This window comes from Numenius arquata, chromosome 15 (genome assembly GCF_964106895.1).
Source record: "Numenius arquata chromosome 15, bNumArq3.hap1.1, whole genome shotgun sequence".
Taxonomy (NCBI): Eukaryota; Metazoa; Chordata; class Aves; order Charadriiformes; family Scolopacidae; genus Numenius; species Numenius arquata.
In genome coordinates, this window is record NC_133590.1 from 2,929,015 (window position 1) to 2,941,835 (window position 12,821).

At 68.3% G+C, this 12,821-nt stretch overlaps 2 protein-coding genes across 2 annotated transcripts; one reads left to right on the plus strand and one right to left on the minus strand.

Moving 5' to 3' along the window:
• The first annotated feature begins 516 nt into the window (after positions 1-516).
• PDZD7 (PDZ domain containing 7) lies at positions 517-8,400 on the plus strand. Its single transcript, XM_074158945.1, has 16 exons — positions 517-709; positions 894-1,034; positions 1,435-1,609; positions 1,956-2,132; positions 2,351-2,498; positions 2,751-2,811; positions 3,191-3,616; positions 4,073-4,276; positions 4,486-4,527; positions 4,721-4,878; positions 5,010-5,101; positions 5,251-5,342; positions 5,447-5,518; positions 6,177-6,671; positions 6,998-7,098; positions 7,257-8,400. Exons 1-16 carry the CDS (start codon positions 517-519, stop codon positions 7,404-7,406), a joined length of 2,727 nt encoding a protein of 908 aa, XP_074015046.1. The 3' UTR covers positions 7,407-8,400.
• A 169-nt stretch (positions 8,401-8,569) lies between these two features.
• On the minus strand, positions 8,570-11,441 carry LZTS2 (leucine zipper tumor suppressor 2). The gene is made up of 4 exons (XM_074158946.1): positions 11,013-11,441; positions 10,153-10,668; positions 9,327-9,596; positions 8,570-9,247 (listed from the first exon to the last, which is right to left on the minus strand). Exons 1-4 carry the CDS (start codon positions 11,439-11,441, stop codon positions 8,570-8,572), a joined length of 1,893 nt encoding a protein of 630 aa, XP_074015047.1.
• Positions 11,442-12,821: the final 1,380 nt, after the last annotated feature.

A 12,821-nucleotide genomic window follows, 5' to 3' on the forward strand; every position in this document is an offset into this window, starting at 1 on the left:
AGAGGGGCCGGGGGGGTCAGGTCCTGCTCCCTGGTATAAAGCTGAGGTCCCCGCGTCCCCTCGCTGGGGCCTTTCTAGATTTACGCCACCAGGTAAAGCCCGTTTGCGCTCCCTGTTCCGGATTTATGCCGCCGGGCAAAGCCCCTTTTCACCCCGGTACCTTACCCCAGGGCAGGCCAGCCTGTGCCCACCGCCCCCACGGTGGTACCCAGGAGCCCTGCAGCAGTTTGGTCCCCAAGACCCTATATAGGGAGGGGACAGGGCTGGGGAGGGGGTCACAAAGCTCCTTGTCCCCCCCCAGGCTGTGCCGCTGCGCCCAGGACCCATCCTGCCAGCTCCAAGCACCCACGCCAGCCAGTCTCAGCATCGCGCTGCTAAGAGGGAGCGGTGCCCGAGCCCGGGCATGTGCTGCTGGACTATGCCATGTCCCCCCCCGGCCGGTGGGCAGCCCCAGCCCCGTGAGGACGCGGCCAGCCCGGAGACGGATACCGGGACACCGGGGTGCCCAGCGCCACCATGGCCCAGGGCTGGGACGCAGCGCTGTCGGGGATGACGACGGGCAGCCGGTCGCGGAGCTCCAGCAGCGAGGCCAGCCTGGCTCCCCGCTGCCTCCTCAGCAAGCAGAGCCGCCTGCTCAATGGGGCCACCCGGGTCAGCCGTGCCGCTTCCCCCATGGGCCGCGTCATCCTCATCAACACCCCCATCGAAGGTGCGTGGGGTGCCCTCCCAGCTCCCTGCCCACCCGCATGGCCGGGGGGGGGCCCGGACACCTGGGTTCCCCGGGTCTGGGGGCAGAGAGAGTTGTCCTGGGACTGGGGACATCCCCAGCAAGAGGGACACACACAACGGGCGCTGCTTGCAGCCAGCCCGGGTGACACATCCCGTCCCCACAGCCAGCAGCAACGAGAGCGACATCATCAATGCCATCACGGTGGAGAAGAGCATGGACGGCAAGCTGGGCTTCAGCGTCCGTGGTGGCTCCGAGCATGGGCTGGGCATCTTCGTCAGCAAGGTGGAGGAGGGCAGCGCTGCCGGTAAGCGTGACAGGGCGAGGGACGCCACCCAGGACAGGCACATGCCAGCAAGACCCTGTCGGGAAGCTCCCAGTGACATGGTCCCACATTGGCGATGCCACCCTTCATGGTGGCAGGGCCACCATTTGCTGCCTCTCACCGTGGGGTTTTCAGGCTGTCCGTGGAGAAGGGTTGGGGACAGGAGTGGGCAGCCCTGTGCTGGTGGCTCTGAGCTCCATCCCCAAGCCACAGCAAGGTGACAAGCTCCCTCTGCATGCCACAGCCTCGGTGTGATTGCCAGGCATCCCCACCTCTGTTCCCGTGGGGTTCAGATCAGGTTGGGGACACATTTAGGGAGGGGATGCCAAAGAAAGACATTGGTGCCAGGTCAGGTGTCCAGCCAGCCGTGTGCCCCTCGCAGAGCAGGCCGGGCTGTGTGTTGGTGACAAGATCACAGAGGTGAACAGCGTGAGCCTGGAGAACATCACCATGAGCAGCGCCGTCAAGGTCCTCACTGGCAACAACCGCCTCCGCATGGTGGTTCGGCGAATGGGCCGTGTGCCGGGCATCAAGTTCTCCAAGGAGAAGACGGCATGGTGAGCAGGATGACCCCCATGCCAGCACCTCAAAGCCCGGCCTCATGGAGGGCATGGTGGGGACGTTCGGTGGGGGATGCTGTGGAGCAGGGAGGGTCCCAGAGCTCGGGGACCCTCAGGGTGGGGAGCATTGGAGGTCTCTGACAGAGGTGGGGAGAGCCCAAGGTGGGGCACGGGATGGGACTGGAAGGTCTGGAGCAGGGCAGGGTGGGTGCAAGGCCCATCCTCAACATCCTCCATCCCCATTGCTCTTCCTGTGCTGGGTGACACCCGTGCCCCCATGCTACTGGAGGTCAAGAGCCGGACCCCCGAGCTTCCCCGCACAAGCACTGTGCCTATGCTCCAGGGTGGACGTGGTGAACAGGCGCCTGGTGGTGGAGAAAAGTGGCTCGACACCGTCGGAGAGCGGCTCCGAGGATGGGCTGCGGCGCATCGTCCACCTCTACACCACCTCCGATGACTACTGCCTGGGCTTCAACATCCGCGGCGGCAGGGAGTTCGGCCTCGGCATCTACGTCTCCAAGTACGGGTGCCCTGAGGGGCACATGGTACCCCGATCCCCACTGTGCCCACGCTGGGGCTTGGCACCCCCTCTCTGGCTGAGCCCCCCCCCCCTTATAAGACTGTGGGCATCACCGCTGTGGGTGCTGGGGCACAGGGACACATAGGTGGAGGTGTGGGGCAGGAGCAGGGTTCCAACGAGGACTCGGAGCCATCCTGCCTGCCCCCTTGCCGCTCTAGGGTGGACCCCGGGGGGCTGGCGGAGCAGAACGGCATTCGGGTGGGAGACCAAGTCCTTGCAGCCAACGGAGTCAAGTTCGAAGACATAAGCCATAGCAAGGCAGTGGAGGTGCTCAAGGGGCAGACCCACATCATGCTAACCATCAAGGTACCCGCGCCCGGCCCCGCGGGACCCCCCCCGGGTGAGGCAGAGGGGCCGGTGTGTCCCCAGTCTGGCGCTGCCCCAGCTCAGCCTGGCGCCCGTGGGGCTGGCACAGCCACCGGCTGGTTGGGTTTCAGGCGGGTGGGAGGCGGGGGGGGGGCAGGGGTGAGGGAGGAGGGGATGCATTATTCATGGCTGGCACCGGATCGGGTTCACCCAGCTCGCACTGACCCCCACGTCCTCTCCCCCTCTGCCTAGGAGACCGGCCGGTTCCCTGCCTACAAGGAGATGGTGGCCGAGTACTGCTGGCTCAGTCGCTGTAAGGGCAGTGCCACGCGGGTACTGGCAGGGCCACTGGGTTGGGGCGTGGGGGAGCTGGGACCCCCCATGCGAGGGGCAGCCAGCCCTGGTGGGGAGGGAGAAGGTCCTCGTGCCACGGGGTCTCATGGCCTTGGAGGGGGCATGAAGCTCCCTGTGCCGTGGTCAGCATCCCCATGGCCTCGCAGGGTCCCACCTGTCCCCCATTCTCCTAGGGGACATGAAGAGCCCTATGCCATGGCCAGCAGACACCTTGTCCCCACAACCTTGTGGGTCTCCACATGTCCCCTTGTCCTTTGGGGCAGAAGCAGAGCTCCCCGAGGCCCCACCATGTGTCGCCCCATAGTGTGTCACCCCACGTCTCCACTCTGCCTTTGCAGTGACCAACGGGCAGCTGCAGCAACTCTCTCAGGCCTCGGAGACCAGCTCCTCCATCTCCTCCTATTCCTCGGGGCCAGCACCGGTGGCGGTGAACGGGCTTGGCTCGGCCACCTCGGGACCCCCCACCCGCACCGTTGACGTGGCCATCTCCACGGAGGATGGGCCACGGCGGGGCTGGGCACGGGAGCGTGCCGAGCGGGCCATGCAGACTGAGCCAACCGCCGAGGGGCTGCCGGAGACACGGCGTACGGTGCGGCCCCCCGAGCTGCTGAGGGACACGGCCATCCGGGGCCAGGGCACCCGCGAGCCCCCCGGCACCCACCCGCGCCGGACCTTCACCCACTCGCCCAAGACGGCGCTGCTGCTGGCGCTGAGCCGGCCCCGGCAGCCCATCACACGCTCCCAGAGCGACCTCACCGTCGCCGGTAGGCACCGGGGCACAGCCCCACGTGTGGGACTCGTCCCCGGCTGGGGTTCCCCTCCAACCCTGCACCCCCAGCCCCGTGCATCCTGTAGCTCAGCCTCTGCCCCATGTGGTGCCTGGCCCCTGCTCAGGCATCCTATAGCCGCTGCCCCACACGGATACCTGGCCCCCACTCCTGGGCATCCTATAGCTGACCCCCTGGTCCCTACCCCAATACCCTCTGGCCCCCACCATATATGGACCAGTCCTGTCCTCGGGGCTTGCAGGGCACCCCAAAGCCTAGCTCTGCAGGCCACAGAGATCCCATGCACCCCACAGCAGGGCACCAGTCAGTGCCCCCCCAGTAGCCTCCTCAGGTTCCCTGCCCAGGAGTCTTCAGGTTCTTCCCAGCCCCAAACACCATCTGGGGTGGCATCTCCCAGCCCCCCCCACTCCAACCCCTGCTCTCTGTCCCCAGAGGAGAAGCGGAAAAAGGAGAAGCCGGAGGTACAAGGGGCAGGGGGGGCTCCCCCGGGGCTGCACCGCTCCAAGACCCTCGTCAACCTCTTCTTCAAGGGGGGCCGTGCCACCAGCCAGAGCTGGGCCCCCCCCAGCCAGGAGCCCCCCACCTCCGACCGCCGGGCACGCGCCAAGTCCCCAGGGCGCCCTGATGGGGACAGAGGTACTGGGCTGGGGGACAGGGCAGAGAGAGACCCGACCTGGGACTGGTCCCACTTTCTGTGGGCACTGTGGCCCCACTGTGGCATCCCTGGCGTGATGGGGGGGGGGGGGGGGGGACAGTGGGAGGGGTCCTTAGGCATGCAATGTTGGCAATGGGCAGCGATGCCGCTGGCCCCCTTGGGTGCTCACCCCTCTCCGTCTCCCTTGCAGTAGGTGCTGTGCAGAAGTTTGTCATCCGGAGCCTGAAGCGGGGTAACGGGGGTGCCCGTGTGCCCGGGGCGGGGGGGGGTGTCTGCAGGGCAGGCTCTGCATGTGCCTGGCCCCACACTGCATGTGTCCGAGTGGTGTGGATCAAGCTGGGGGGGATTGGGGGGGGAGGGGGATGGAGGTGTCCAGGGTGGTCCCTACCCCCCTGGCCACCCCTCTTTGCTGTGCCCCCCCCCAGAGAAAAGCCGGCGTGCCAGCATCCTGGGCCCTGCGGGCATCGCTGCCCTGCAGCCCAGCAGCAGCGACCCCGAGGCCCGGCTCCCCCACATCCAGGACACCGCTGCACGCCTCCTCAGCCCCGACGAGGTGACGGCCGTGCTCCGCCACTGCTCCCGGGTAGGGCACCGCGGGCAGGGTGTGGGCATGCATCCGGGGGGGAGGGCACTGTGACACCCCGCATTAAGCTGTGGGAGGTAAACTGAGGCAGAGAGGAGGGAGACCCCCTGACATCCCTCCTGCACCCACAGTACCTGCACGAGGGCAGCGTGGAGGATTTGGTGCGGCCGCTGCTGGCCATCCTGGACCGGCCAGAGAAGGTCCTGCTGCTGCGGGATGTGAGGTGGGTGGTGCCAGAGGGTACCCCAGGGTACCCCGATACCAACCCAGCTGGGTGGGACAGACCCAGAGCCCCACGTGCTCTCTTCAGCCCCAGTCATGTTCCATTCCCAGAGGCGGCCACAACCTGTCCCTCCCTCTTTGTCCTGGCAGGAGCGTGGTGGCCCCCACGGACCTGGGACGGTTTGACAGCATGGTGATGCCCCTGGAGCTGGAAGCCTTTGACGCCCTGAAGAGCCGCTCAGGTAGAGCCTGCCCCCCCGCCCCGGGGACCTTGACCATGGTGGGGACAGTGGGCAGGGGTGGGCAGAGGCCGGGGAGGGTGACCGGCCGCTCCCCCTGCCCGCAGTGCGCTCGCCTGCCCTCCGCCCAGCCCACCATGATGTCCCCCCCAAGAGACACCTCATCACACCAGTGCCTGGTGAGTGCCACCCCACGGGGTCTGCCTAGCCCCCAGGCTGCCCCGAGGCGTGGGGAAGCACCAGGAAGGGGGGGGGGGGGGCAATTTGGGGCAGGAGGAAGAGAGCTGGGATGCCTGGGTGCAGGGGGTCCCAGGGGAGAGGGAGGCTGGTGCCCCTGGGTGCTGGGAAGTCCTAGAGGAGCAGGATCTGTGGACCCTGGTTCTTGGGGAGGAGGACCTGGAGAGCATTAGGGTGCCCGGGTCTCTGAGGTCCTAGGGAGGGGAGCCAGGGTGCCTAGGAGTCCCTGGAGGACGAAGATCTAGGGCCCTTGGTGCTAAGGGGGTCACTGTGTGGCAGGGGTCCCAGGGAGCAGGGCTTTGGTGTCCTGGAGGGATCCCTGGGGGCCGAGGTCTCCAGGAAGCAGGGCTGGGGGGGGGCTCAGATGATCCCTGGGTCGCAGGGGTCCCCAGAGAGCAGGGCTGTGGGGGTCCAAGGGGATCCCTGGGTGGCGGGGGTTCCCAGGGAGCAGGGCTGTGGGGGTCCAAGGGGATCCCTGGGTGGCGGGGGTTCCCAGGGAGCAGGGCTGTGGGGGTCCAAGGGGATCCCTGGGTGGCGGGGGTCCCCAGGGAGCAGGGCTGTGGGATTCCAGGGAGGATCCCTGAGCCCCTCTCGTTGCAGACTATCGAGGCGGGTTCCTGCTGAAGCCGGCGGGGGCCCCAGAGCCGGAGGAAGCCGGAGGGCTGCAGGCGAGCCCTGCCCGGCCCCGAGCCTCCCCCAGCCCCCGCCGGCTTCACCCCCGCACCTACACCCCGCTCCCCGACGTGCCAGTGGATGCCTACGCCTGCACCAGCCGCCCCCCACCCGCCACCAGCCCCCGACCCCCCAACTGGCTGCTGGCCGAGCCCCCCCCGGGCGAGGGGCGCGGGCGCTCACGCAGCCCCCGGCCCACCTGGCACAAGGAGCCCCCCGGGTCTGTGCCTGATGGAGGGGCTGACGTGCTGGGGAAGCCCCGGCGGGCACGGCCCCCCCTTGCACCCCTGTTTGGGGGGCCAGGGGGTGAAGCAGGGGCTGGGGTGACCACCAATGGCCCTGGGGATGCTGGCAGGGAGGAAGAAGAGGAAGAGGAGTACCGGCTGCTCACCGTCACCCTCTCCAAGCTGAAGCACTCGCTGGGTGGGTGGCATGTGGGTGAGACACCAGGGATGGGGTGAGGACCCTCCACCTGGCACCAGCATCACTGGGATGGGTGGGACCCCCTTGGCAAGGGCACCCCATTTAGGGAACAGTGGGCAACACCCCAAACTCTGCCCCTACCTACTCCTCCAAAACTAGATGGGAAGAAGAGGAGCTGCCGCTCCCCATTGCCCTCGTCCCTGTAGGACCTACCAAAACAGGGCAGGACAGAGGCACAGCTGCCCAGGGGAGGGGGTGCCATGCCCGGGAGTGGGTGGGGGGGTCCCAGCCTACCTGGGTGTAAGTGTCCCATGGCTCCCTTGCAGGGATCAGCATCTCTGGTGGCATTGAGTCGAGGGCACAGCCTGTGGTGAAGATTGAGAAGATCTTCCCTGGAGGAGCTGCCTTCCTCAGCGGTGTCCTCAAGGTATGGAGGGGGGGGGCATCGGGGGGACCCAGCACACCCCGAGGGGTGGGCAGGCATCCAGACAGGCCCATCCTGCGCTGCTGCTGGGTGCTGGCAGCCCCCTAGCACCCTAAAAAGCATCCATACTTCACCCTGCTGCCTTCTCTCACGGGGGCCAGGCTGGGCAGGAGCTGGTGTCGGTGGATGGAGAGAGCCTGCAGAACGTCACCCACCAGCGGGCCGTGGACATCATCCGCCAGGCCTACCGCAATAAAGCCAAGGAGCCCATGGAGCTGGTGGTGCGGGTGGCCGGAGCCCCCCCGGAGTGATGCTGCACCCCCCTCACTTTGAGGAGCCATCCCGCGCCCAGGAGGAGCCGGATGGCTCATTCCTGCACCAAGCTGTGGCTGGTCTCAGCACAGGCAAAGGGCACGAGAGCCAGAGCCGCCCCACGGGCACAGAAGAGCTGCCCGCAGCAGGACTTGAGGGGCGGGGGGGCAATGCTGAGGAGGCAGGAGGGGGACAGGCAGCCCCCTACCCTGCTCTGGACAGACAGACACACAGCCCTGAAAAAAAAACACAGCCAGGGGCTTGTTTTTAATGGGCGATTCCGGGTGGTACATGGGCTCTGGGAATGGGACATGACCGAAATAAAGTACAAAAATCCCCCTCCGGAGCCGGGGGCAACCAAGCCAGAGCTGGGCACAGCCAGGCTTTTCCTTTGGTTTGACCCCCCCCAGGCACCCCCACCTCTGCCCGCCCCAGGGGTGTCCCCAGCTGTCACCCCCGGCACCGTGCCCCTCTCCCCTGGCAAACTGGGCATCACAGGGGCATGGGCCAGGCTATTTCGGGGGGGGGGGGGGGGGAGAACGGAGGGATGCTGGGGACAAGGGCATGGGAAAGGCACTGAAGGCAAGCTGCCCCACGGCAGGGGTGAAGGGGACACAGACAGGTGGAGTGTGAGCTGGGAGAGGGTGATATGTTTTGGTAGGTCCTATAAAAATAGAGTTATTTAAAATGGCACAGAAACGAATCCCCTGACAAACACACGGGGGGCAGGGGGGGGAGGCTGGCACAAGCAGGGACAGGGCACATATGCCATCCCCTCTGGAACTGCTGGCTGGGTGACAGTGCCAGCAGGGAGGAGAGGGAGGGGACAAGCCAGACCTCCCCTGGTCCAAGGTGACCCTGGCTGAAGCCAGCGCTGCTAATCCCCGGGCGCTAAGAGGATCAGCGGGGACCAGCTCTGGGCAGCCCCGAGGCCGGGACTCATCACCCTCCTGGCCCCACATCTCACGGGCACCCCCCTGTCATGCCGGGTGCTGACGCACCCTCGTCCCAACACCTCGATGCTGGGGAGGGGGCGGCACCTGTGGTCCCCTCTGCCCCCTCCCAGTGCCAGCAGTCTTTGCAGAGCTGGGGGGAGGACAGGGATCCCCCCCATAGCTCCCAAAATCCCAGGGGTTGGAGGCCACCCCTGGCAGGCAGCGTCTCAGATCTCAGTGGCCGTGATCTCCTCGAAGGGTGGGTCGGGGCCGGGGGGGTCGCAGGGTTCGGGTGGGGGGTCCTCGCCCTGGAGCCGGAGATGCTGGAGCCGTTGCTCGAGCCGCCGGTTGCGGCGGTACATCTGGATGTAGCTGTACTGCAGCTGCTTCTGGTAGCGGATGACCCGCTCCTTCTCACCCTGCCACGTGCCGCGCTCCTGCTCGAAGGCGTCCCGCTGCTCCTGCCCGCGCCGCCGTTCCAGGGCCACCTCCGCCCGCAGCCGCTCCAGCTGCCGCCGCAGCCCCGCGCCGCCCCGCTCCTCCTCGGGTTGGGGGCATCCCTCGCCGGGTGGGGGGAACCCATCGCCGGGTGGGGGGCAGCGCCCGCGGGCGGCTTCCCGCAGCCCCGCCACCTCCTGCTCCAGCCGGCCGGCTTTGGCGCGGAAGAGGTCGGCCTCGCTCTTGCGGCGCTGCAGTTCGTTGGCGCAGACCTCCAGCTCCAGCGCCTTCAGGCGGGCGGCCTCCTGCAGCCCCTGCGCCCGCCGCTCGCCCGCCTGCAGCTGGGCCCGCGCCTCCCGCAGCTGCGCCCGCAGCCCCAGCAGCTCCGTGCCCCGCTGCGCCAGCTCTGCCTGCGCCTCCTTCAGCTGCTGCTTCAGCAGCGAGATCTCCCCCGACTTCTGGCACACCTGCAGGGATGAGGTGGGTCAGGGCGCTCCCCAGGACCCCCCCCAGCACTCCCCCCGCCAAACTTTCCCAGCGACTCACCTCCCACTTGGTCTCCTCCAGCCGGGGTGCCATCTCGGTACGCTCGCGCTGGAAGGAGGCGCAGCGCCGCTCCAGCAGCTCCCGCTCCTGCAGCAGCTGGGCCAAGTCCTCCTGCAGCTGCTTCTTCTCCTGCTGCAGCTGCAGCACCTGGAGCTGCAGGACCTGCTGCCCTCGCTGCGCCGCCTGGGCCGCCTGCCGCGCCTGGGCCGCACAGCGCTGCCGCAGCCCCTCCAGCTCCTGCTCGCAGCGCCGCTGCTTCTCCTCGTACACCTTGGGGGGGGGGGGGGGGGGGGGGGGGCAGGAAGGAGAACACGCTGTGGAGGGGGGGGTGGGTGGCACGGCACCCCCCCAGCTTCTGTTGCCCTCCCCAGGACGGGCATCCCTTGCCCACAGGGGTTCGAGCGGTGTGTGGTGTAGTGGTGGACCCCTCTCCTTTGTGCCCTGCCATCCCTTGGCATGCTGCCCCCTCCCCAACCCATATTAGCACCCCCAGAGTCTATAGAGCTCCCCGAGCCCCACCGCCAGCAGGGAGAAGCTGCAGGTCCCAGGCACGTCCAAAGAACGGGCACCCCAAGATGAGGTACCTCAGTCTGTACAATCGGCCCCCCAGATCATAAAGGCTCCCCCCCCCACAAGGGACAATATAGGGCCACCCACCAGTGGGGAAAACCCCCAGAAAGACCCCCAGAACGAAGCACCCCCATACAAGGGCTCTGTACAAGTGTTCCCAAAGGGGCTTCCCGCCCCCCAACTTGGGGGGGGGGACGACATTCACACAAGGTGCCCCCAGGGACGGGGACAGGCCAGGGGGAGGCCAGGGTCCTACCTGGCAGATGGCCACCTCGTTCTCGTCCAGGCTGTCGCGCAGGAGCCGCAGCTCAGCCTCCCTCTCCCGCAGCTTGTCCTCCAGCTCCCGCACCAGCATGGCCTCCTCGCCGGGCAAGGGCGAGCGCCCGCAGGAGCCGCTTTCCGAGGAGGGCCGGCCCCGGCCGCTCAGCGAGCCCGTGCTCTTGCTGGAGGATGAGCGCCCGCTGTCCGAGTTGGAGGGTCGGCAGCCCCCCGGGGGGTCGGGGGGACCGTGGGGGGTGGCCGGCAGGGTGCCCGCCTCGGGGTGCTGGCTGCAGCCCGTGCTGTAGGTGGGCAGGCTGGAGAGGGAGTTGCGCCCCGAGTCCGAGAGGGTGCTGGCACGGCAGCTCAGGGAACCGGGCTTCTCGGCACCCAGCAGGTGGGTGAGGCTCACCTGGCTCTCCGAGAGCCCCGGGCGCGCAGCCGCCTGGGCGCTCCGGAGCTTGGGCACCACTGGCTTGAAGGCCATGGGGCGGATCAGGGTCTTCTCCACATTCTGCCGGGGAAAGAGGGGAGAGTGAGGGGGAGGGGCCGGGGGAACCGCTGACCTCCCGAGGGGCTGCCCGGGGCAGCGATGAGGGGGTGCCCCCCAGCCCCGATGCCTTCACATCCGAAAGGAGACAAGGGATGGTTGCTGCCCGCTCCATCCTCCCTCCATGGGGTGCCCAGGTGGGCTCCCACACGCAACCCTGGCACAAAGGATAGGGCATCAAAGGGACAGAGACCCTCCCCACATCCCTAGGGAAACCAAAAATGTGGCTAGATGGCCCCAGTACACATGCCCGAGCAAAGCCAAGACCCCAGCACCCACCCACGCCACTGCCGCCCCCAGCTTCTCACCTCCTCCAGCTTGCCAGAGACTGGGACGAGCTTGGGGGGTGGCCCCCGCAGGTGGCCGCTCAGGGCTCGGTCATCACGGGGCTCATCCGAGTCGCTGCAGGGGCTGGTGGGAGAGGGGGCGTCGAGCCAGTCGCCGCAGAAGCCCCCATTGGCATAGGCGTGGGTGACACTGGGCACGGCCACACGGGGCTCCTCGGGGGACGGGGGGTCCCGGGGGGTGGCCCGGAGCAGCCCCTCCTGCTTGCGGAAGGAGGCGGTGGGGAGTCCCCCGTCGCAGGGCTGGCCGGCACGGTCGTGGCGGGGCCGGCCGGGCAGGAGGCTGCTGACGCTGCCCATGGCGGCGGGGGGTGAGCGGGGGGCGGCACGGAGCTGCGCAGCCCCCTCAGCAGCAGCCTCGAGGGGCACCGGCAGCGTCTGCACGATGGCCATGGTGGGGGGGTCCCCGGCGGGCAGGAGCGCGCGGGCAGCCTGCAGGCAAGGGAGAAGGAGCGTCAGAGCAGTGGGGACCACCGGTCATACCCCACCAGTTGCCACCATCCCCAGCTGGGCACAGGGGGGCACCCTGAACCCCCGTCGGCCACCCCTAATCTCGTGGGCACAGGCCGGCCCGAGGGGAAGCAGGAAGAAGGAGATGCCAAACAAACCAGAATAAAACCGGGATTAGCTAAGGGGGTGGCACCAGCACCCCCTGAGTTGGGCTCAGCACCCCTGGGGTGCCAGGGGCTGTGGGGTGACAGTGGCACTGTGGGGCAGCGGCGATGTGGTCCTGCCCCCCGCCTCATACCCCGGCGTGACCCCGCTGTGGGAAGCGTGCCAGGGCTGGAGGCAAATCCCGGGAGGCCTGCGGAGAGCCAGCTCCCGGGCAGCCTGCCCACCCGCCCGCCCCACGGCACTGCCTGCCCCACGGCGCCCGCCAGCGCAGCCCCCACAGAAAGCGGGGGGGCAGCCCTACAACAATGGGGACAGCCACACTTCCCCGGCCCCACAGCCCACCTCTCTGCAGCGACCCCACAGAAGGTGCCCCCCACCCCTCAGCCACCCTCAGTGGGGCGCAGGGTCCCCTGGAGAGGTGCCAGCCCCTGCCTATCTGCTCGCCAAACCCCCACCACTCAAGGGTCCGGGCAGGGGGGGGGGTCTCTCCCCTGACCCACCACCAGGCTGGGGGGGTATGCACCATGCAGCCCCCTGTGCTACCGGGGTACCAGCAGGTGGGTTGGCAGCCATGTGAAGCAGTACAGGGCAGGGGGGGCTCTGCCCCTGGCACCCCCTGCTCAACCCTCACCGGCCACCCCCTCCATAGAGGGGGCAATTGCCAGGTAGGCAGGTGGTCTGGGATGCGGGCACCATAAGCTTTTTCCCAGTCCCAACACATGGGTACCCCTCATGCCTGGCCCCCCCACCCCCCCACCCCTCCCCCACCACGGGGGGGCCTCCGCCGCAGCCCCCCCCCTGCCCCAACCCACGCCATACGCCCACGTGAGGCGAGGCAGCCGACGGGCCGGATCCGTTCCCCGCTGCCTCATCGCATCTCGCACATGGCTGCAGCTGGCACAGGGCGCGGGCAGGGGGGGGGGGCCGCTGCCCGCATGGTCTCGCCTGCCGAGCTGTCACCTGAAATCAATCTGCCCGCCAGCGCCCGGGGAGGGGGGGGGGCAAGCCGGGGAGAGATGCCAGCGAGCCAGTTCCTTCCCCCCCCCCCCCCCCCCTTCTCCTTGCCATCGTCACCCCCCACCGGCACGTGCCATCCCCGGGCACCGTGACCTCACACCGTGCCTGTGACACCCCCGGGTGGGAAAGGTGGGTGACACC